At 35.9% G+C, this 25,929-nt stretch overlaps 2 protein-coding genes and 1 pseudogene across 2 annotated transcripts; 1 reads left to right on the plus strand and 2 right to left on the minus strand.

Annotated features, from left to right (window-relative positions):
• Positions 1-1,876: 1,876 nt before the first annotated feature.
• Positions 1,877-4,807, minus strand: LOC133857469 (acid phosphatase 1-like; annotated as a pseudogene).
• Positions 4,808-9,560: 4,753 nt separating this feature from the next.
• On the minus strand, positions 9,561-12,636 carry LOC133857641 (uncharacterized). The gene is made up of 2 exons (XM_062292926.1): positions 11,836-12,636; positions 9,561-10,802 (listed from the first exon to the last, which is right to left on the minus strand). The coding sequence occupies exons 1-2, from the start codon at positions 12,426-12,428 to the stop codon at positions 10,142-10,144; spliced, it is 1,254 nt and encodes a 417-aa protein (XP_062148910.1). The 5' UTR covers positions 12,429-12,636; the 3' UTR covers positions 9,561-10,141.
• An 8,769-nt stretch (positions 12,637-21,405) lies between these two features.
• LOC133856475 (derlin-1) lies at positions 21,406-25,844 on the plus strand. The gene is made up of 7 exons (XM_062291511.1): positions 21,406-21,606; positions 22,666-22,801; positions 23,804-23,877; positions 24,030-24,123; positions 24,532-24,660; positions 24,753-24,913; positions 25,397-25,844. Exons 1-7 carry the CDS (start codon positions 21,590-21,592, stop codon positions 25,506-25,508), a joined length of 723 nt encoding a protein of 240 aa, XP_062147495.1. The 5' UTR covers positions 21,406-21,589; the 3' UTR covers positions 25,509-25,844.
• Positions 25,845-25,929: the final 85 nt, after the last annotated feature.

The raw sequence follows: 25,929 nt of genomic DNA on the forward strand, positions 1-25,929 counted from the left end.
GACGGTTGAAAAATTAAAGATAAAAAATTCATCATCAACCAATAAAAATACACTTTCATTTTTATTTTTATTTTTTTCACATGCTATGAACCTAGCCGGATTAATATGAATTATTTCTGAACATCGGTACATCTAACTTATCTCATATCTGTCTTAAAGTGGATGCATAGTACATGCTCAGAAATTGAAGGGAAAAGTAATTATGAATCTGCTAAGGCTAATGGGTATTCATGTGTTGCAGGAAGTACTTCAAAACGTTTTTTAAAATTTTTGAATAAGCCAAAAACTTAGTAATGAATATAAAAATGGGTACTTGCTTTCTCACGTCATATATCTGTGTCATTTTGTGATCTTGTGGTTGTGCAAGAATATCCGCTTATCTTCTCCATGAAAAGTTGTAAAACCCACGCCTTCATCTGCGGCACATCTTTCCTCTTCTGAGTCTTCCCCATATGCCTCGGGAAGCAAATCAAAAGGTGGAAAGAAATTTTACCCTAAAAATTTATTAATAAATTGCCATGTATAATGTATGCTTAGAATATTGATTCTTTATATGTATTTTTTTAAAAAAAAAAAAAATAGAAAAGAAAAAGCTAAATCAGTCATCCTATAAAAATGTACCCTACAAAAATGTTAAAGCTCATGGTGGGGTGGGTAGTATAGTATGCAAAAATATAAAATAAATTTTTACTATCTAACGTACTAATAAAATTTTTGACAAATTTCGTAAATGTGTCGAATTGGGCAATTGGGCAACCACCCCTACTTCGGCCGAAGGAGTTGCTAGGCTATCCCCCTTCCAACATTTTTATTTTATTTTTATTTTTTATAAAAAAAAATTGTTAGTTTTAATTTTTAATTTATAGTTTGCATATTTTATATATTTACATATATTTTATTTCGAGTATCACATGTCATTATATAATTAGATCTAATGTAACACGTAAACAGAATCCGTAAAGATTTAGGAGGGAAGTTGATAGTAGAAACTTTTGAGTTCTTAAAACATTTTTATATCTAAGGAAATTTATTGCAAATCAATGTAATCACTTGGTCTGACTTTAAAATTTTTTCCTTGTAAAAATACATACGAGAATCACATATTTTATTAAAAATGCATGTGAGACTTACATAGCTTTGTTCTTACTTGGTTTCCTTTTGTTTCTCTTTTGGGCCTGAACTACTTATGGATAACCTAATCATATACTTGCCTTATGTAGTCCAACTTACACTCATCACAGAATACTAGAATAAAATTCTCTAAATTTCAAATGAAATGAAGTCCGAAGAGGATCCTATCCCCACTGGCCACACCATCAAGTTACAATCTTGTAATCTAAAGGTCAAAAGGCACACATCAAGCGGAGAAAGTATAACTTAGCCATGGAAGTCCTTAAATAATCATGACAAGAAATTCTCGCCATAACAATGACAACAACATCATCGTTTTAGTACAATTGCCCAATGTTTTGTGATGCAAATCCACTGGTAACAATACTTAGAAAATGATAAAGCGGCTACTTTGAGAAAGTCGTGATCTCCAATGACTACTTCGAAGAAGTCTTAACCTCCAAAATACAAAAAACTGTATTCTAAAACAAAAATTAATAAACTCATACTTTTCTTATTGATTGCTCCTCTTAAATAGAGAAACAATATACTATAGTTTACATAATAGACTAATTAGGTCTCGACTTTCAGGACTATGACAAATCTAATAAGGACGGAATCTAACCCTTTATTGGACAATAAAATCTAAGGAGATATATACTCTAGCACGACGTACATGGAAATCTAATAAGGACTATAACAAATCTAATAAGGACGGAATCTAACCCTTTATTGGACAATAAAATCTGAGATATATACACTCCTTATTGGACTCTAGCACGACGTACATGGAAATTATCAAATAATTATCACCGCATCATTGATGTTTATTAAGCGATATAATACATGGGATTCGTAAGTTTAAAGGACCGTCTGGCCACGACAAAGCCCAACAAGTCACTTCACTGGTCACCGAAACTTCCATGAATCCTATAACCTTCATCTTGCAACTCCGCTCTCTTTTCAGATTTATACACGATTGCCGGTTTCCCCTCATCTGAAGTCCCCCTGTTTTATTTTCCAACAGCATATCAATTTGGTCATTAATACTCAATATATAGGTCAATAATAATATTTCTACGGCTACTTTTCTCATGGGCATTGCTTAAATTTTATATACCTCAAGATAAGCCTTTCCCAATTGGTGTACCCAGCAGATAAAAGATTCTTCTCTGTCACATTCCTTTGATATTCATCCCTCCCAGTTAACAGAAATATCTTAAACCCCAGCTGTTCGAGCTCTTTGTACAAACTCAAACTTGCTGGTAAAGCTGGGGCCTCTGCCAAATCCACCCAAGAGTCCCAAGATGCCTCGTTATAGGTCTCCGTTCTATGGAGAAAACAAAGATAGGGTAAACACTTTGCTCAAAAAATCAACCAGCATGATTATGTAGAAGTCAATTAATGACTTAAAGCATTGATGCAATATCATTAGGAAAACGTTTGGGGTATTACAACTTTTGCAACACGTTCATTATAAATTCATGTGATGTTACATATACGGGTGACAAAAATTATACAACAAAATTCGACAGAGAAATTTAATTGTTTTGTCGTTAGATTGATAAGTGCAAATAAATGTAAGAAATGATATGTTGCTTGCCAAACACCCCAATAATTTTACCATTTCTCAAACATAAAACACGTGCAATAAATGATAGTCAGGAATAGCAGTGTACCCAACGTGCAGTTCAATTGGAAGATCCGAACAACCAATAACCTATATGATTCACGCGGGCAGACAACGACCAGGCGACCACTATGCGACAAAAGAGTGAAATAAGAGAAAGGGACCAGCTCTTGTTGCCAGGAATAATATACTAAAATTTCATCGAGATCGGGTTATAAATGATCCTCGGCCACAATTCATGTACAATACGCCACTTGCTTGCTGCCAACAGAAACAGGAGTGACAGCCCTCTTTCGTTGGTATAGGTTGGTCCCCACGTAGGTCCAACCTAGACCAATCTGAATTGTGATTTGAAAACGTGAAAATTAATTTTTTAAATAGTAGACAGTTGCGTATTTTTTTTAAAATTTAAAATTTTAAAGACTAACCTGCGATTTTAAAGGTTAAACTAACTATGTTTTTAAAAATCACTTTTTAAAATCACAAATTCAAACAGACATATAATATCTTTACGAATAACTATATATTATATATCATAAGGTGAGTTTGAGTTAATAAGTCACTATAACAAATCGACTAGCAAATAATAATATTTTATTATGCATTACGAAAACATTTTATAACATCAACAGATTGGATATATGAGGTATGGACTTCAATCGGTCTTAAGTAGCTAGGTGAAAAAACTCTATTTTTCTCTCTTCCCTCTCCGTTTTTGGACAAGCCCGCTCCAACTCTCTGCGTTTCAAAAACCGTGTTAGGGAATATTTGTCCCCTATTCAAAGTGGGGCCAGATTTGCCCTTTGGGTTAATCTTCGAACCCCAAACTCCGGACTCTGGAGTGGGCCTTGGGGCTTGATCCTTGGTCACTAGCAACCTTCAGTATTTATTAGACCAGTCAAATGAAGTCAGAAAAGATGTTGGACGCCTACATAGAGCCTTGCGCTTGACAGGGGCAAAATGGACATATAACATGCAAAGGTATAAAAGGGAGTATCAGGACTATTTGAAAGAAGGATGGATTATTCTCTCTCTCTCTCTCTCTCTCTCTCTCTCTCTCTCTCTCTTTCTCTCCTCTTCATACAAACACTTGATTGACTTGAACGTTGGAGGAGGCTTCGCCGGCCAACCCCCGGCGAGTCTTTCTTGTTTTGCAGGCCAAGACACGGACGAAGGGCCGTCTCTGATGATGCCACGTCACCGGACAAAAATTGCATCAACAAACTGCATACCACTTTCTTTTCTTTCTATTTTTTTTACTTTTTCATTTTTCTTCTTTTTTGGTCACAAGTCATGCACAATACGCCACTTGCTTGCTGCCAGCAGAAACAGGGGTGACAGCCCTATTTTGTTGGTCTAGGTTGGTCCCCCACGTAGGAGGGACCACCCAACTGGGAGGAACATGCAGAGACCTCAGCTAGAATGCTCTGTCATTCCAGGAGGTGGGTTGAATTGTCTAAGAATCGTTGCCGTTGCAAAGCCTCTTGTTTGTGGGTCACTGGCTGTAGCTCCTCCAAACACTAAACCATGCTCCTCATCTCCATGAGAGAAGAGAGAAAGGCGGGTTGGTGATGGCTGTCTGATTCTTGAATACCAGCAATCAATGATTTAGAGCTTCCTAATTTATTTATACATGAAATCAGTACATCTAACTTATCATATCTGTCTTAAACCGAATATATATTGTTGTATTTAAACCGAAAATGATTAGTATTCTTTCACAATATTCAAGCATCAATTTCTAAAACTTTTGGCAAAACAAACGGAAACTAACAAGAAATTCATAAAAATATGAAAGTTCATGAAGATTTTTTAATAATAATTTTCTTCAATCACAAAGAAGGATTGATAACATAATAGCAAGGAGAACAACATATATACCTGCATATTTCGGCTGGAGGGAGAGCAGAGAGGGAGATACGACAATGAGAGGGAGAGACACAAAGATGGAGGGAGAGCGGAGAGGGAAAGATGACAATGAGAGGGAGAGACAGTGAGCAAAACTTGAATGAAAATTAGAAAATGGGTAGGGGCTGTACTTCGCGGGATAAATGTCCCACGAGGCATGATTGTCAAAAAAATTTAGTAACGTGCAAAACTTTTTTTACGTCACTAACGTAAACAGTTGTAACGTGTAAATGCACGTTACTATTGTTTGTAATAGTCGTGCAAATTTTACACGTTACTATTTCATATTATAGTAAAGTGCAATTACACGTTATTGTTATAAAACTATAGTAACGTAAAACGATTTGTACGTTACTAATTTCATAAAATAGTAATGTGATGCTATTTGCACATTACTAATTTGTACTAAATTAGTTCAAAATTTTATTAAAATGTGTTATTCCTACATCACATTATCCTATGTATCTTAGTGTAGAATTAATGTAGAAAAATCATTCCCCTATTTGATTTACATGTACATGTATGTATATATATATATATACTTAAGTACAATGTGCAATGTTATTAATGTATAGTGTATAATCCAATTATATGTACATTGTACACCGATCCAATGCACTGGGACATTATACTTACCCAATTATATGTACGTTATATACCGATCCTATGCACTTAGAGATTATACTTACCTAATTATACGTACGTTGTATACCGATCCAATGCACTGGGACATTATACTTACCCAATTATACGTACGTTGTATACCGATCCTATGCACTTGGAAATTATACTTACCCAATTATACGTACGTTGTATACCGATCCAATGCACTGGGACATTATACTTATCCAATTATACGTATGTTGTATACCGATCCTATGCACTTGGAGATTATACTTACCAAATTATACGTACGTTGTATACCGATCCAATGCATTGGGACATTATACTTACCCAATTATACGTATGTTGTATACCGATCCAATGCATTGTGACATTATACTTACCCAATTATACGTACGTTGTATGCCGATCTTATGCACTTGGAGATTATACTTACTCAATTATACGTACGTTGTATACCGATCCAATGCACTGGGACATTATACTTACCCAATTATACGTACGTTGTATGCCGATCCTATGCACTTGGAGATTATACTTACTCAATTATACGTACGTTGTATACCGATCCAATGCACTAGGACATTATACTTACCCAATTATACATATGTTGTATATCGATCCTATGCACTTGAAGATTATACTTACCCAATTATACGTACGTTGTATACCGATCCAATGCACTAGGACATTATACTTACCCAATTATACGTACATTGTATACCGATCCTATGCACTTGGACATTATATCAAATAGAATTCTATTTCACAATCTCCTTGGAAGCTGACTGATGAGGGACAGGACAGGGGATAATTTGGTCTATTTGGATAATTACTATTTAATTTTATGTTTTGTTAATTTCAAGATTCATGCGGTGGAGTTTATGTAATTCTTTTTTTTCTTTTTTTCTTTTTTTAATAATTTGCAAGTTTCTTCATTGATGCCGATAAAGTTTGTTTAGTTAATACTTTCACACGTTCCATAACAGTTTATACACGAGTTATTGATTAAGAAAAAGAGGTTTGAAGCATTATATAAAGAAGGATACTTTCATAATTAATTACCACATACATCAAAAAAAAAAAAAAAAAACCAAGAAAACAAAAATAAAGGGCTCAATAATAGCTTTTCAAATACCAAATTTTGACATTGTTGGTGCATACACACCAACACACAGATATCATATATCTTTTTTCTTTTTCTTTATATATATATATATATATATATATATATATATATTATTTTAGAAAAGATATCATGTAATCATTGGATAGGGGTGCTCATATTATTCACGTACGTTGTATACGGATCTTATCCACTTGGATTAATCATTTTTTTTTTAAGTGGATAAATATAATTTTCTTTTATATTTTCCAAAAAAAGTTTCGGATTTATTTATTTATTATTCTTTTTAAATTTTTGGAATTTTATTTGAATTTTTTAAATATAAAACGATGTTTGTCATTATAGTAACGTGTATTTAAATGCCACGTTACTATGTTAGTAACATGAACATTTATCATGTTACTGTAGATACCGATTCTATGCACTTGGAGATTATACTTACCCAATTATACGTACGTTGTATACCGATCCAATGCACTGTGACATTATACTTACCCAATTATACGTACGTTGTATACCGATCCTATGCACTTGGACATTATATACATACATGTACATGTAAAATATCTATTAAACTCACAACAAGTTGTGTGAGAATACAATAATGCCCTTAGATTTATCTTTTAAAAAAAAAAACCTAGTCATGACCCATTGTCTGGCTTTAGAGACCTAGGAAGACACATGGTCTGGTCGGTGTATTTTTATTTTTATTTGATATGAGTGTTATTGTCATTTTGGGTTACATTTATCGCACATGACCCATTTTCTATCGAATCTAAGAAAAAACCCTAACACAGGTAGTTAAGTGAAAGAATTTGGTAGTTTGGGCTTTGGAGGTCAGTTGTAACTTTTTAAAATTTGGGTGATATATATATATATATATATATATATATATATATATATATATATTTTAAAAGAAAAAGAAAAAGAAAAAGAAAAATAGATGAGAAGAAAAAAAAGTAACAAATGGTTACATTATAATGCTACATATCACACAAACATCTTACAAAGCCGATGTGGTAAGGTTTAGTAACCATTGAATTGATCTTCTTTTTTTTTTTTTTATTATTATTATTATTTTTTAACTAGGTATGTTCCAAAGGTTATTAGACATCAACACGTCAGCTTTGTAAAATATTTGTGTAGTATATAACATTACACATCGTTACAAAGGAATCCTTCCTATTTTCAAGAAGATTCAACAATGAAAAATGCTACCAGAAAACGTGGTTAAAGCAGTTCATTTTAGGGGTGTACAAGCGGTTATAACCGGTGGTTATTGGCTAAAACTGCTAACCGCTAACCGCCTAGCGGTTATTTTTATTTTACCAACCGCTAACCGCCTTGGCGGAGGCGGTTATTTTTATAACCGCCGGTTAGCGGTTATAACCGGCGGTTTGAAACCGCTTTCGAATTCTGGTTTTGGGCCGGGTTTAGACCGGTTTTGGGTCGGGTTAAAATCGGTTTTGGGCTATTTTTACACCTGTTTTGGGCCAGGTTTACACCTGTTTTGGGCCATTTTTTGTACAGATTTTTTGGGCCTTTTTTTTGTACAGATTTTTTGGGCCATTTTTGTACAGATTTTTCAAGAAAAAAATTTAATACTTTTTGGGCCTTTTGTCCTTTGTTACAAAATTACTAATCCAAACATATTCTAAATTCCAAAACCAAACAAATCCAAATAATCAAATACCAAATTCTGCCTTTTTTTATTTTTTATTTTTTATTTTTTATTTTTTATTTTTTATTTTTTATTTTATTTTAATTACATTCAGCAGTGTATTAACATAGAATTACAGAATCTAGATTGGTGTTTGTCCATCTCCAATTTCTCATCAAAAACTCGAGCATATCACTTTAAAAAGAAAAAAAATCTCCTTAACACCAATAAAAGCCAACTCATTTGACTTCTCTATATCACTTTCAAAAATACCTATGTATCTTTTTTATAAAAATAAACTATATATCATTTTAAAAGAAAGAAATTGAAATGTGAAATTGCGAGCTCGAGTAATGACTGGAAATATAAGATCGTTCAAATTTCAACTCCAGTTCAGCCAAACCCAACAATAATAGTACACAAAAATACAGAAAAACAACAAAATTAGTATATTATTTCCACTATAAAATTTATAAATCTTGGGATTTACAGTAACTATTTACAACGAAAGGACATGCAGATCACATTGGATACTAAAAGCTCCGGAGTTGTCGTGGCACATGTTTGAATCTGTGAATTAGGACAGAAACTCAAACAGATGACTTGGAGTGTTTGCAAAACTCAAAGCCTTATCATCCACGGAAGAGAAAGCTCTTGCTTAGCCTTAATTCCACCCACAATAAAAGAAGTAAACTCCTCCAAATCAAAATCCAAGAATATATCCAAGAAATACCCAAATCAGAATACAATAACCTCTAATATATCTATATACAGTTTTTTTTTTTATCATTAAATTAAATCTACGAATATATTCACTACAAAAGGAAAAAGGACTATCTACCAAAACTGAGAGAAAAACAGATCTAAAGAGAAAATATTGGCAATCCACAAATATGCACCCAATAACCTCTTCAAAAAAAAAAAAAAAAACGAGAGAAATCCAATTTTACACGAACCAGTGGAGAAACTTACAGTGTAGTGGCGGCGGAGACGACCGGAAGCGGAGACGAGCGGCGGCGGAGACGAGAGGGTAGAGACGAGAGAGACGAGAGGGCAGAGACGAGAGAGACGGCGTCGGCGACAACAAAAATGAAATGGGATGGAAAATGGAAACCTAAACCTAAAAGGAAAATATGGTTTATATATATTACCAAAACGGCGTCGTTTTGGGCATTCAGCAATGCCCAAAACGACGCCCCTCTACCTCTAGGCTCTCAGGTCAGTTTTTTTTTTTTTTTTTTTTTTTTTAATATATATATATATATATATATAAGCGGTTAGCGGTTATTTATAACCGCTTTTAAAAGCGGTTAGCGGTTAGCGGTTTTAAAGCGGTTATAACCGCCCCGTTTGAACACCCCTAGTTCATTTAGCTAAATTATTTTTTAACTTGAATTTTAGGAACAATTAAAATTGTACATGCATGCATTATATCATTTATATGCATAGGGTTTCATTCTGATTTCTACTTAACGTTCTATTTTGAGGCTTTTCACAATAAATAGCCGAATTAAGTAAGAATCCCTATAAGACTGTAGAACAAACAGTTGCATGGATCCCATTACAGGGTCAAAACAATTCAACCAGCCAAGCAGATTGTGGAAATATGAATTACAAAGAACGAATAAATATGAACAAACATTTGCGCTTTTCTTTCTGTACAGTATCAATCTGTAAGTTTAAGACTTATACATGGAAAAATATTGCAGATTTGCAGTCATAAGAGAAACTTCCCTTATGTCTCAGCAAAACCCAAATTAATGGCAGCAAAAACCAGCAGGCATTGCGACTCATAAACCCAAAATCAAGGATGATTAATCGAAGAAGAGTCTCACAAATCAGAGAGGAGATAAGAGGCCACGCACCCGAATATGGGGAAAAAAAAACAGAGTATACGAATTGTGGGAGGAAAAAAAATCAGGGTGAAAGAATTGAGGGTAAAATGAAGCTGCAAATATATATATATTTTCGCTCAAACCAACTAGCTAGGGTAGTAGGGTTTGCTCAGAATGAGCAAGAACTAGTTAGTTATCACAGCATTTGAGGTGATTTTGCAGAAAGACAGAGAGTTTAAACAAAAGGTTCAGAAAAAGGAATCTTGTTCACCATGGCAAAGTTCCTTCCTGAGTTTATGTGAGAAAAGCCGGCAAGCGTCGATGCTAAGATCAATGGCAGCTGAAAGCGCTATAAATAAGGCAGCATCAGCCATACAAGTAACATGCTGAACCCCTACATGTACAACAGGCTTGCTAACTTTTCCTTCACCTTCCACAGATGAACCCATCACAAACCCTTTAACAGGCGACCTTGAACTCAATGCTGGATCTTTCATTATTCCACTATCAATGCAAAAATGGCCACCCTTTTTTATGTTCATGGTACCTTCAGCAATGGGAATGCTACCATTAGGGCCATTGTCAGTTACAAGCTCAAACTTGTAACCTAAGCCATCAATAGGGCCTCTCTCCCGCCATGCCTCGAGACGACCCCATGGCTTCCAGCTGCTGATGGAGAACCCGTGAGGGCGGAGAATGAGCCAAGCACCGGGGTTTGATCGAGACACACGGTCTGTGCCAGGTGAAGGGACAAATGGAGTGATCACGGAAGCAGCGGCCACAGGCGAGCCAGAGAGATCATATATCATTATCATCCACCCTTTTCGCTCCCTTCCCAACCTTTCCCTATCTCCTGAAAAGGTTCTCGTCCATCCCCTCTGACTGCTGGTGAAATCTGATGGGAGAGATCTGGATTTTCACATAACCAGAGGTAAATGTCAAAGGTCAATTTGAGTGTCAACATTTGTTAAAAAAACAGCACAGTCGCACAGAGCATAAAAATGAAGTCAAACAGGAATATCAACACCAACCAGATGGTATACAACTGGAATCAAATGTATTGCACATGGGAGGATATCCAAGGTAGTTGAGCTTGACAATTGGGGTAGATTTAAAATTGTCTGTTTGACCAAACGAGGATGGCAACTAAGAGGCCACCATTGATTAGTTAACTTTCTTTCTGAGTATATATATTAATAGATTCGATTCTCATGAAGCTATTCTTAAACCAATGGATGATCATCTCACATGGCTGCAGATAGCATGAAACAAAGTCATGGGAAATATATAACAAAAGAAAAACAGTGAAATATATTAGCAAATTTATGAGTTCATCTGCAAAAGCAGGACTCAATAAAATCTTAAAAGAAGAAGGTCATTTATGGCTTGTTTCTAATTATCATGTACTGATTCTGAGCTTGGTGTTACTACTAGGAGGAGATTGATTCATGGAATAAGAATGGGAATAAGTTCTTCTAACAATTAACTCGATGTCAAATTGAAATGTCAATTCAAAGATTAGCACGCCAACATGTTGATAAAGACTCATGGAAGTTTCATGGGACCAAGGTAATTAAAAAGCATTCAACAAAATTAAAATTAAAGAAAAGAAAAACCCACTTGCTAGATCTGCCTTCTTCATGATGATCTACGATCTAGCCATGATAGGTAAAAAAAAATAAAAAAAAATACACCATTTACGCTAAATACAACAAAAGAAACATAAAATAGATAAGGTGCTGGCCAGCTTGGCATGTGCTTATAACCAGCTAAGCATAGGGGCAGCTCACATGCGTAAAACACACCCAATTCCAGAAAGAAAAACCTCATTATTACCATAATTATCAAAAGAAAAAACGAAAACAATGATGACCAGTAGGCGCACTTTAGCAAACTCACGGGTAAAGCACTAAAATGTACCGGACAAGAACACAAAACTCACCTGGACCTGGAGTTCCGGTCCGCACTGAACGTGCAGCTGAAAACCGGTTGCCTTATATTCCCTTGAATCTGGAAAACAACAGGGCTACACTCCGGTTCGCCACCGAACTGGAACACGAACCGGGGATCCGGTTCAGACCGGACCACTATGTGAAATCGAGCCGAGGGCTTGTCCGGCTTGTTCCCCAGCTTCATCCAGCCGGTCTGGAACACGCTGGGCCGGCCCTCGGCGCCCTCCAGGTCGATGCCGACGTGGACCCGTCCCAGCAGCTTCCCGCCGCTGACGCCGCACGTGCGGCCCATGCGGCCCGTGTAGACAGACACGCGGAGCGTGACGGACTTGCCGGAGAGTCGGCGAAGGGCGGCGGAGTCGAGGTGAAAGCCCGCGGCGGAGGTGGAGGAGTTCGGAGGAGAGTCGCCGGGCGAGGGGCAGAGAGGGAGGAGGGCGGTCTGGGACGGGAAGTTCTTGATCCGGAGCTTGCAGAAGCACGGGGTGGTGGATGGATGGACCCCTGGACCGGCCGGTTTTGTCGCCTGTGGGAGCTTCAGAGCCAGTGACTCCACAATGAGACGAACGAATGGACATGGATCCATTTGTATTGATATCAGACTTATCAGTAGTAGCAGTTGTTGGTGTTCTTCTTGTTTCTCTCTTTTGGGTTTAAGAGGAAGAGTGAAACTCTGAAATGTGACTTAAATGGATAACTTTGGGAACATCTGTCTTTAAGGACTAGAATGGATGTCGGATTCACCTCTCTCTCTCTCTCTCTCTCTCTCTCTCTCTCTCGGCTTCTTAGTTTAGTAGGGTGGAGATTTTTCTCTCCTGTTTTTTTCCTTAGCGGGAGAATCGTCACGGGATTATGAACAGAGCGATGCGGCTCTTTAAGTGGGACCCAGGAACCAATGTTCTGTAGTTAAAAAAGATTCCAAATTCTCATCAGGACAAACGGCGGAAATTTCTTCCAACCTTTTTATATTCTACCTTAACTATGTCAGAAATATTAATAGTCATATTAAAAAATAAAATAAAATAAAAAGTTTAAAATTCTAACTGAACTTCACAGCTACAATCCAAACACTCATTAAACAGTTATGACATTTCACGTGCCTCCCAATGCGTTAAATGATACGGTTATTTTAAAAAAATAATTTTTTAAAGGTATATTTGTAATTCAAAATAATTATTTCACGTAAAACACTTATAGTTGATAGAAAAATATTAGATTTACAACACCAATATATATTGGGGCCCACCTTCATGTGAGGGGTTGTTGTGCAGTTGTTGTGATGGCGTAGTGCAAGAATCAAATCCCTAGTTGATATAACACATGTTAAACAAGAGCTTCGTGTCATGATGTGATATACAGTTCGTTAATTCGATAATAAGTTTACAAAATGATCTATTTAGCAAAAAATGTAAAGACCTAATTTTTTTAAATAAACCTCATACAATGCGCACAATTTTAAAAAAAATTTCAAGGCCTTGATGGTAATATTCCTAAAGACATCTTTTAGGTGGCGTTTGAATGAGAGTAATCTCTTAAGATTTTTTGGCATCTTAAACGACTATTCTATTTTGTTGCATTTAAGAATTTTGAAAATCCTAAAAAAATTACCCTATTTGATTGTATTTAGTTAAGAGAATTCAAATGCCTATGGGTACCCCCTCCCCCTTCCAAACAATTAGAACTATACAGGCGGGCGATTATTAACTGCTTTAGTAAATGGTTAGCAAAAATTGCAAATCGCGAGAGCGGTTAATAGCCGTCAATCCTTAATATAGCAAAATAATGTTATTTTGGTATTTAATACCAAAACGATGTCGTTTTAATATAGGATTAAGTTTTTAGTCTTCATTTTTCTTTCTCTTCTCATTTCTCTCTTCTCACTCTCAGCCTCTCAATGCTCTTATGTTGAATGACAAAAATTGTGAACCTCTCTATCTCTAAGTGATGAGTCTAATCGAATTTTATTAAAAACCTTAATTTCCCGCCCCCCCCCCCCCCCCCCCCCCACCCCCCACAAAACACACTTAGCAAATGAAGAGAGAGAGAGAGAACAAAGGGAGCAAAGCAGTGTTGAAAGTTTAAAAACGAAACTTCCTTAGAGAAAGAGAACCACTCTTCAACTTTTACCAACCTCACCACCACCGTTGCCAGAGCCATTTACAAGCCCAATCTCTCATCAATCCTCACAAAATCGCTTATCAGAACCAATCCTAACGTAATCTTATTGAATTGCTCATTCAATGATGCCAGATGATTTTTCAAAACCCTAGCTCCACTTGTATGGTGTTGCGGCTGATCAAAGATTCATTCGTTCACATAATTTGGTAATTGTAGGCTGTTTTGTCTTCTCTCTCTTTTTTTTTTCTCCCTCTCAATTTTGATTCTACAGTGAATTAGGGATGCCGAAGTAGGGTTTGGTTTGTGATTGACAGGTGGTTATGCGGTCTGTTTGAGAGTCAATAATCGCTAACAACCTAAGACAATGCAGTTACGTTTACAAAAATTTGATAACCGCATAAGGCGATGCGGTTAGAGGCAATAACCACTAATCGTAACCACCTATACACTTATACCCCCAATTGTCTTTTGTTGAGAATGTGGATATCCTTATAAAAGGGTGAAAATTCACATTCCCTTGTCCTTGAGAAATTTTTTTTTTCTCCTTTTATTCAAGAATATAAAAATGCTCATACTTATTATTATTATTATTATTATTGATAATAAGGCGCAACACACTAAACATCATGGCTTTGTCAATCCCAAAACCTTACAAAACTCTCCCTCTAATTAAGCTGAGTAAAAAACTCTCTCAAATATGTAGGAGCATCCATTTAGTTCTTCGTGGACTTAAAAGAAAATAAATTAAACAATATAGGGAGTTATATATATATATATATATATATTTGTATGCGGAAAAATTTCTAGAAGTAATGTTTTTTTGCGGGGAGAAAAAGAAAGTGCAGCTGAGAAGTTGGCGAGAAATTTGTGGGGAAAGCTTGTCCCGCAGTGGGGTCATATCACAGCTGGGTTATGGCTGTCACCACGTTCTCATGGAATGGAAGCCTAACTGCAGCTGTAGCTGATTGGGCGAGAGGTGTGGAATATCATCAGGTTAGAAACACTGAAACTGCCAACGTGGCATCCCCTGATCGCCGCTATGGACGGCTGTGTTTGACGGCGCTAATTGGTTTGTTTTTCTTTTAAATTTTTGGTCAGAGCTAATGCATTGTTTAGGAGGTTAGTAAACTCAAAAAATAACTACAAACTCCAACAGATAAATCAACTTGTGTATTTTATTTGTGGATATATAATGTCAAAGGAATAATTAACAGATTGTCTGATGGATTTGATTTCGGAATAAAATTATTTGATATTCATTCGGTTTGTCATTTTGTTGCCTTTTATATTGGGAAATATATTTAAAGAAATGCTAAAGCATCTAGTAAATTAATAAAATTAAAACCTTAAGAAATGATTTGATAAAAAAAAAAATGATAGCTCCGTGCATGGAAGTATTAATTGGCATGAAAGAAATATGATTCCTCTACTGTCATATAAATCTCATCTTATCTTGTGTGGATAGTCCTTCAAACATCCCAACTAGTTTGGACACAGTCAATGTCCCCTTTTGCCTAGGGAGGCTTTCGGATCCAAATGTAGATTTGGATGTCATATGTATGTACTCATCATCCATCCATCACGGTGCCAAGATAATATTAGACAAAATTAGACAAAAATGAGACCAAGTAAGGCCCATCACCTAAGATGCACAACAAATAATAACTGTATTTAATAATGGTAATAATTACACAGATGCAGAAAGTAATATCTTGAAATTATGAATTGAATATTATAAATAATCGCATCCGTATGCAGGGGCGGAGCTAGAATTTAAGATTTGGGGGGGTCAAATTGAAAAAAATAATAATTTGGAGGGGCCAAAACTAAAAAAATAAAAAAAATTATGAGTAAAATTTAATTTTTATTTTTTTTTGGGGGGAAACCTCTGGCCTTGGAAGGCCAAGGCCAAGGGTAGCTTCGCCCTGTCCATATGTACACCCCTAAGCCAAACCATTTATTTGGCACATCCTCAAATGTTAGATTTATCCTGCATTGTAATGTTTATATTGGGGTGCCTCACAATTTCTTTTTTTCCTAATAAAAGAAAACTAATGTCGGACAGATCACAATTCCTGTACATTATAAAAGTACAACCCATCTTGAATGGACAAGTTGGTAAACATGACCCACCATTTTTTTCCTTGTAACGAAACAATAAAAGTGACAAGAGACAATTATGTCTTTGACAATGCAGTAAGAGAAATGATTATTGTAAGTCTTCCTTTAAAAAGAAAAAAGAAAAAAGAAGGATTATTGTAAGTCTTTATTCGTCTTTTATGCACTTCATTTTTACGTGGTGTTGTTTTTTTTATTTTAATTTTTTATAACCAACTGTTTTTGACATTATTTTTATTTTTATTTTTTTAAAAAATAAACCACCTAAAATGAGGTGAGAAAGAAATGTATACAAGATATAGGAGAATCATTTCTAGTACATTAATACTCTCGAAAGTAACATGCTTGTATCTTCAAATGGCAGGAAATTAAGTCACCATAGAATTCAAAAGTCAAAATTGATAAAAAGTCTTCCTTATTCGCAGCTGTTATAGGATAAAGTATAAAATCACTCACTCTCTTATTCCTTGATCATGTACTTGGTCTCTATATACCCATTTGTTGGACACGTGGACTCGATACCTAGTTCATTAATCAATTGACCCGGGAATACCCGCATGATACCATACTAGATTCTCTCATTTGACACATTAGTAATTATCTCTGTAATCCTAACACGAGGTCGCAAATAAGAATCTTGGGATCGATCTAGCTAGGGATCATAGATATGGGAGTCTCTAATGGGACACGTGACCGACTATTATGGCAAATCTATTATAAAAGACGGTAAGCATTAGGTAAAAATGAGACCTTTGTCTCCTTATTTTCACGTTATATTTACTTTCTTTTAAAATTGTTATCTCTTAATAGTATTGATTTAAGTATCGAAACTATTTCCTGCCGCCTCACTCTTACAATTGCCTACCTCAACGCACAATCAATTATTATATTTAACACTATTTACCCAAGTATCCAAACTCATTTTGAGCCCTTTATAAGTTGTATGAGGATTAAAATGCATGTATTAATTAACCATGAAGAGTCAATAACATCAAGTAGTATATGGTTCATCCGAAAAACCAATGAGTAGGTCTTTTTGTTCAAGCTTTGACTTTTCTTTTTATCCCCCACAGCCCTTCATTATGCATCTCAATCTTTTGCTAATGCTAATATATATGATTGTTAACATGCACGTCAAATTCTACTTTTTTTTCCCTCACTTTTTTCTAGCCTTATCCTTTACAATTCAGTCGACCCAATCAACTTTCCATTGAAGAGGACCCAAGTAACACTTCATCACGAGTACGTACGTAGGACCACCTATTTATCTGTGGAACGCAACGTGGGGAGCAAGCGTGTAGGCCTACCATCGATCATCGATCCCCTATTGTTTAGAAATCTCATTCAAAACATGATGTTTGTTGTTGCGCTACGCTACCAAAATAATACTCCCACTCACGTACAAGTACGGCTTATTTTACCACAAATTCAACATAAAATTAGGGGTTTTGATCGAGAGATCTATCTATTTAATCGAATCGTTTGGGTTAGAGTTAACATATAGAAAAATGATACCTTTGGAATTTTTATTTTTTACCTAATTTTTTAATTTTTAATTTTTACTTTTTTGGAATTGAGAGGGGGCCATGGCCTATACCGCCCCCCCCCCCCCCCTAAATCCGTCCCGGATCACCTAATTGTAGTTGATGTTTTTTGTATTTTTCTCATTTACCATAATTCTTTTATAAATATATAAGAGTATGTTATATTGTAAACATTATCAACAAAATAAGAGGAAAATGTAGCTATTTGTCTTTAGGCTTACGTAATTCTTCGTGTTTTTATTTATTCCGTTTTATCTTCATTTTTCAATTACGTTATCATTTATTTCATATCCAAACCCGACACAGGAACATGAATTGTCATCCGGGTGAAATGTTTAGGTGCATGCAGATTTTACTATAATTATATGTGAAAATAAGTGCCGGATAGAAAATGTTGTAGTATTAATGGACCACTCTTATTGATTGAAGAAGAAAAGGTTTAGTAAAAGTAGCAGAGACATCCAGGAATGCAGGCCTTCCTGTGATTAAGTGTGTGCGCGCCCTCACATCATTTGCCCAATCGACCCAGACGATGAATGTGCAGTAACGTGCCTTCACTTCATCGAAACACATTCTCTTGTGTGGTGGATCCTAACTCCTAAGCACCAAACCTAGGCAAGAAAGTAGCTACGCATGCACCATCAATGTTTGTTAACGTTACCAACACAAAAGGACAACACAATCAGTTGTAGTTTTGCCCAAGAACAAAACTTGCTTGGACCCCATAGAGATCGATAGAGGGGTCAGGGTGGATTTTGTAACATGCTCCTGATGGATGCCTCTCTGGCTGTGTGTGTGTGTAAGGATCCAGGTAAGCAATACTAATGTGAATATGATATCAACTGTGAAGTTGGCAGACAGAGAGGCTGATTGGGTGTGCACCCACCGTCGTTTAATATGTTTATTATATAGGGCACCTAATTTTGTGTTTGTTTATTATACGTCTAATCATTGCATGAATTGGCACTGATTTTATTGCAAGCCAAACGAAACTTATGGCAGTTAAACATGATCGATGATTGTTGTTTAGGGACCCGGCCGGCCGGCCCTAAAACACGCGATATAATGATCAATTAGGTGCGCCAGGGATGAGAAAGATGATCACTTCCCCCACAGATGAATTAATTATTAGAAAGTATATTGCAATACAAGATGACTTCGTATTAAAGAAGTCCTCCTTATTTGTGGTAAAAAACAGTAATTTGGGTCAAGTGGGTTCAGTTTCTCAATTTTGTTGTTTCGGCGTAAAATGTTTTATTTTGACATAAAATAAACTATTGTCTCTTCGTTATTTGGTCCACATTAAAAAAAAAATTTTGCTAGTTAGTGCGGGTCGTTTAAATTCGACAAGAGTTGGCACCATCGGGAGAGGAGGTGACGTCTGGGAGTGGGGATTTGTTGTGGCGTGGCCGCGTGGGTGTTTATTTTAAGTGTAAGGCTAATGATTTTTTTTACATTACTTTAGCGTACGTACATTAAATATATACCAAGATATATTGGGTGTATGACCTTTGCAATCTCAAAACGTAATGCCATTTGTACATCAGCTGAGTGTACACAGGGTTGGTAATTTTGACATGACCCGTGAACCCAACACGAATACAACACTAAATTATAGGGTTAGGGTTTAGGCTAAATGAGTTTGCGAGTTTATTGACACGATTATCAACGGGTTGGCAGGTCAACCCGCCAACTCGTTTAGTAATTGGGTCACCCGCCAACTCACGGGTTGATGGGTTCAACCCGTTAAGTTATTAAAAAAAAATAAAAATTTAGAATAGCAAAAGTGTCAATCTTTAAAAATTTTTGATTCGTCACATAAACACAAGAAAACATTAAAGTAAACACAATTTTGCTTTGGAAAAATCTTTAAAGTGTCAGGTTGTGTCGGGTTAATCCTGCCGTGTTCGGGTTACGGGTTCCAACCCAATTAATAATTGTGTCGGGTTCGAGTTGGTCTAATTAAGTTGACGGGTCAAGCGGGTTGACTTGAACCCAACCCGACACGTCAACTCGAATTGCCTACCCTAGGTGTACACCAGTGCATGCATTAATTTTGATAGCATTAGAGCCACATCATATGCACTCGGTGTACGCCCAATTGATGTACAAATAATATTACTCTTACCAAAAAGAGGGATTTGAAGATAGGAGTTGTAACGGAAAATGTTTTACGGCTATAAACAATTTTATTTACAACAATGGGTTATTTTAATGTTGACCCAAAAATATTTTACAGTTGACTAAATTTTCCAAGTGTAACTAAACATTAAAAACAAAAGAAACAAAAAGAAAAGAGAAAAAAATACATTTTATCTTTCAAAAGTTTAACCACTTTTTTATTTTTGCCTTCAATGTATAAAAAGTTGCAATTTATCCTAACAAAGTTTCTAAAATTTTAAATGTAAACATTCCGTTAATCGTTTCTGTTTTATTTGACGAAAAATAGCTCATGTACACCATATTAAAAAAAAAAAGAAAAAAAACCAGAAAAAAGGTGGCTATAGCCACTCCCATGAGCCATTTGAGAGTGATTTTGGCCATCCTCATTTCGGTATGATGGGGGTGGATCAGTCACCTCCAAAGAGTTTGATTTGGCCCATTGGGAGTGGCCTAACCACCCACATGGGCTGTGGGGTGGCTACGGCTACATACCCTTTTGTTTTGTGTTTTTATTTCTTGCTTTTTTTTAGAAAGTAAAGACATTTAGTTATTTTCAATAATTTCCATTAAATAAGACAGAAATAATTACGGAGTGGCTAGCTATATTATTGCTGACTTTCATATTTTCGTCATCAATCATGCATAGAAATGACTTAATTGGTTTTTTGATGAAGAATGGTGTATGGAAATTTGTTTGGGTTTTTTTTTTTTTTTGAGAACATTAATGTGAGCAAGGTGGAGATGACGTGATTAACCCATTGCTAGCTTTAAGTGCTCCTATTGATGGATGAGGCTTCATAATTTTACGAGTGTTTTGTAGTTAGTTTGTCTTTATTAATCACAGTAATTGTTCATTGTAATGGTCATGAGGGAGACAACGAGATTGCAGTTGCACCACCACGCAGCCCCCGCTTCTTATATTTTTTCTAAATTTTTATATGCAACAAGCCAGGGCAGGAGGGACGGGGCTGGTAGGGGCCATGGCCCTCTCAATTTCCTAAAAAGAAAAATTTATAAGGTAGGGAAAAAATTCTAAAAAAATATTAAAAATATAAGGTAACAAAATAAAAATTTTGCCTACTGGCCTCTACCAAAAATAATTTGGCCATTGGCCCCTACCTATAAAAATTTCTGACTCGTCCATGTAACAAGCAACATCCACACTTAAAAAAAAATAGCTAGGGTTTGATTAGAGAAGGATCATCTTTGGTCGGTGCAAATATGAGAGGCAAAATTGTTTCAAGTTTAATATTGAGACAATTTTGTCCATCTTTTAATACTAACTGGCTCCTCTCTATTTTATTTGAAAATGAGAAGATTATATTCTGGTTTGGTTAGGGTTCCAAATGGAATATCATTAATATTTAAGTAAAAAAAAAAAAAAAGAGAAACGAAAACATAAATTTATATTTTAAAGAAAAACAACCTGCCCTGTTAAGGCCTTCCTTTTGGGTCGCCAACCATAGCCCTTAATACTTTTTTACTAAAGACACAAATGTGGGCACAATGTGGCCCAACTGAACCATCCATGGCCCATGGGCTTTAAACCTGAATCTTGCTATTCATTCACAAATATGATATGATAATTGATATACCCCATTCCCAGCAATAGATCCGCACGTGCGAGCACGAGGATAACCCCCGGTAACATACGGAATCTTCTGGGTCGTGTTTCTCTCTTTCTTTTCTTATTCTCGAAGTTTTCACCCGAGGCAAACAGTTCAAAGGGGAGATCTCTTCTCAAATTTGAATTAGCTTCGTAAACGACTGCAAGAGAGAACAAAATTAGCGTTCTGGGTCTGCAATGTCTTCTCCTGCCGAGTAATACCCTTTTCTTCTTCTCTCTTCCTTTCCCAAATTCACAATTTTTTTTTTTTTTGGTTTCGCTTTTGCAGTTCGTTGTGCTGAAATTGATTGATTTTTCAATTGGGTTCTTGATTATAAGTCTTTTTTGGTCACATGATATAATAAATCTCGCATGTTGTGGCTGGAAATCGCAGCTTTCTTTCATCATAATGTGCTTTGTTTCAAGTTGTGCTCCTCTTTGTTGTGTTTTATTCATTTTTGTTTCTTTTGGTTTTTGGTGTCTGTAAACTGTTTGGGAATACAGCCATGCGAAGTACTGTGATAACACGTTACTGAACATTTTCTTACAGAATTTGTCAACCCCACCTATGTTAACTTGATGCTACTGAAACCGATATAGCATGTGGTTAATTGCACCTATTCATATGCAAGCTGTAAAGGGAATTGTGTTGAATGTTTAACCCAAATTTGCACATGGAAGAGATTTCATGCATGGTTTTAACATGGAGGCACCAGATAGGGTCAACTGGCCTATTCCTTGGTACAATTTCAGTGGCCCTTCATCATTGTAGTTGGATCACACCTTTGCCTAATTTACATGAATCATGACCTTTCTTTCATTGGCACTGGTTCTATAACAAAGAAAAATAAAGATTATCTTTGTTTACCAAATACTTTATTTGTTGCTTATGACCCTTAAAATGCATAAATTCCATGCATCTAGGAACAGATGCATGTAGTAATGAGGCCGCAATCCAGGGAACAAATTAACATGGTGATGTATACTATTATGACAGCGGATCACTTTTGATAGTAATAAAATGATGTTCTGTTGCCTTTTGGCCTTATGCTTAAGCTCAATGCTTGATAGCAGCGAAAGTACTTGTAGTAGTAATAGCAACCATACTAGTGATAGTACTTTAGACTTATCTTCCCTGCTATTTGCTATCCACCTTGCTGAATATGATAGTCCAGTAATAATTTAATCTGTGTCATTATTATTTGAAGATCTTATAAATGGTTCTAACTTATTCTTTTAACCATTGTACCGTTTATTGTTCACTTCCGTTTCAGATTTTATAAATCTCTTCCACCCATAACCAAGGCTTATGGGACCGCGTGTCTGTTGATGACTACGGCCTACCAGATTGGGCTTTGTAATCCTCTATATATTGCATTAGAATATAAACTAGTATTCTCACATTTTCAGGTATGTCTTTCATCTTTGTAAACTTTTTACTTTAAAATTAACTTATTCTATGGATATCACCTATTCTTCATCCATAACAGTTAAACTCTCTATTTTTAATTTTTTAAAAGAATATAATTTAATGAATTTTCACTTTGATGTGTGTTTTAACAAAAAGATTGCTGCAGCAATATTGTCATCGCTTCTTCCTGTTTGTCTATTCCATGTAATTTGGCAATTGGCTTAGATGACCGTCTTAAATGGAAAACGAATTTACTGTACAGTACTTATTTAATGTTTTGTTGCTAATCAAACTTATCTTGCAGTTGATAGGTATCACCTTGACGTATATATAACAATCGGATGACATTATAACCACTCCATAAGAGACTCTGAATCATGCACTAGTCTTGATGTTTTGAGGCTTATAAAAGCCTCTGTATCTCCGTGACAGACCATTTTGACAATTCCATCACAGAAACGATATGCAACTTTTCTTGCCTGCACACCTCTCCCCCAAACCCCCACCTCCCCCCAGGGGGGGCAGTGGCAGGCCACATGGTTTAGGGGCTGTGTTGTGGCTACAGAAGGCTTATGTATAAAGTTGAGTGCATGAATATGCACCAAGGTCGCGAATGACCCTTAAACATCTCTCTCTCTCTCTCTCTCTCTCTCTCCCTCACACACACATGCAGGCCCATACATGCAAGTATGTACACATTCCTGAGGTACTCTGATTGGATCATGCTAAATATTTCTTTTCTTTTATTTATTTATTTATCACGCACGTATGTACACATTCCTGAGGCACTCTGATTGGATCATGCTAAATATTTATTTTCTTTTATTTATTTATTTATCACGCACGTATGTACACATTCTTGAGGCACTCTGATTGGATCATGCTAAATATTTCTTTTCTTTTCTTTTATTTATTTATTTTTGCTCTTTATCAAATTTTTTATTCTTGATGTCTTCTCTTCAATGAGTAGAACTCTTTGGTAACTTCACATTGATTTGTAGGTGTGGAGGCTGATCACAAACTTCTTTTTCCTTGGCGGTTTCTCTATCAATTTTGGAATCCGCCTTTTGATGATGTAAGTACTAGTTTTATAGAACTTTATAAGGTGTGCCAATTTTCACTGTGCAACTCTCCTTTTTTGCTACAAGAACTATGTGATCAGTTGAGACCTGTGATGGGGAACTGTTCTTTTCAAGCACTTATAGTTTCATATGAATGATCTTATAGAGCTAGATATGGAGTTCAGCTTGAGAAGGGACCATTTGAGAGGCGGACAGCAGATTTCTTGTGGATGATGATATTTGGAGCTTTTTCATTATTGGTATGTGAGATTATTCTCATTAGTACTCGGCTTTGTGACCTGTTAATTAATTGTCTTTTTGAATCAAAGGCAGATTTATTATATGGTCGAGCCGTGATTAGCCTGGCTTGGGAAAGGAAAATGATCAAAACTTAAAAGAATGAAAAAAAAAAAAAAAAAGAAGGAAAAGGAAAAGGTCAATTGTGATATTGCTTCCTCCCAAACCCCCTCAACCCCCTTCCAACTTGACTTTTCCCTTCCAGTGCCAATCCACATTTCAGATTTGATGAAGCACATGGTGAGCTTTAGCTCATGCAATCACCTCTCTGTATGGTATTACGCTTTCCAGACATCTTTGTTATTATTAAATGCATGCACTAACATCACTTCTATTGTTTTTTTGTCCATTTACTCTTTCCTGTGTTTTAGGCATTAGCAGCCATCCCCTTCCTTTGGACCCCTTTATTGGGAATATCACTTGTGTTCATGCTTCTCTATGTCTGGAGTAGAGAATTTCCAAATGCCCAAATCAACATATATGGCCTTGTGTCTCTTAAGGTGGGCCGACTAGTGTTCATTCACAAACTTACTGTTTGGGCTACATTTCTCTATATCTAGTACTTGTGACATCGACACTGATATACGTGCAGGCATTTTATCTACCATGGGCGATGCTTGCTTTGGATGTTATTTTTGGTTCAAAAATTTTGCCAGATCTGCTGGGAATCATTGCAGGGCATCTGTATTACTTCTTGACCGTGTTGCATCCACTTGCTGGTGGGAAAATAATGCTAAAGACTCCAATGTGGGTGTATCCTTCCATTTTTGGTTTGTTCACGGCGAGTAGCATATATTGCAATATTGAAAATGTTTTAGCGTATTGTCCCCAGTTTGAAGCCCTTATAAGAGACATCTCTATACCCCCTCCTAGTCCATTCTATAACGACTCAGGAAAAACATTAGTCACATTTGTGTTAAATCACTTATAAAGCTCAGTTTCATCTAGTAAAAAATCAATGTGAGACTTAGCATTTATGAGGACATTTATAATCTAATAACTCTATGTGAGTTATTCATATTTCCAATGTGGGACTTGGGTGTTACACATCTACAAAGAGTTCCTATTTTTATGGTAGGCACCCTTCTAGTACATGGTGGAATTGAAATCTAGGGCAATGGATTCATTTTTCCTATTAATTAGATGTTATTGGTATTGTAAATACATATGTTGTTGCGTTGTTTCTGATTTGAATTCTATATTTTGTTGGAGTTTCCTTGACTGTTACTTGCTCAGACATAAACTAGTTGCAAGGTGGCGGATAGGAGCTCAGCCAATTACTCATGCTCAGCCAGAAAGGACAACTGGTGCTGCTTTCAGAGGGAGGTCCTATCGACTAAATGATTAGTTCTCGTTTACTTTTTTCTTTAATGACACACTAACAAGGGGGTTCCGGCAAGAGTCGTGACAATAGCATTCAAATGTTGTTCAGTGTGAATTTCAATTCTCAAGGAGATTTATTTTGTAGAACAGAAATAAAAACATGCCAAGTAATACTTGTTCAACACGTTTGGAATTATTTAATTTCCAATTCATTCCCATTGTGTACGTGTCATAGCAAGGCTTTTAGGATAAGGGGACTTGCTCAATCTTGAATCAGTATTTGTTGATTTTTATTGTTACGTTATCTCAATTGTATTGCAGTCTATTAAATAATAGTAGTTTACAACCTTTTAATGTGCAACTTTTTTTCTTGCAATTCAAACAAGATTTATTTCAAATTGGGAGCAACTCGGTTTGTCAAATTTAATTTAAGGATAAATAGCAAG

This window comes from Alnus glutinosa, chromosome 14 (assembly GCF_958979055.1).
Source record: "Alnus glutinosa chromosome 14, dhAlnGlut1.1, whole genome shotgun sequence".
Taxonomy (NCBI): domain Eukaryota; kingdom Viridiplantae; phylum Streptophyta; class Magnoliopsida; order Fagales; family Betulaceae; genus Alnus; species Alnus glutinosa.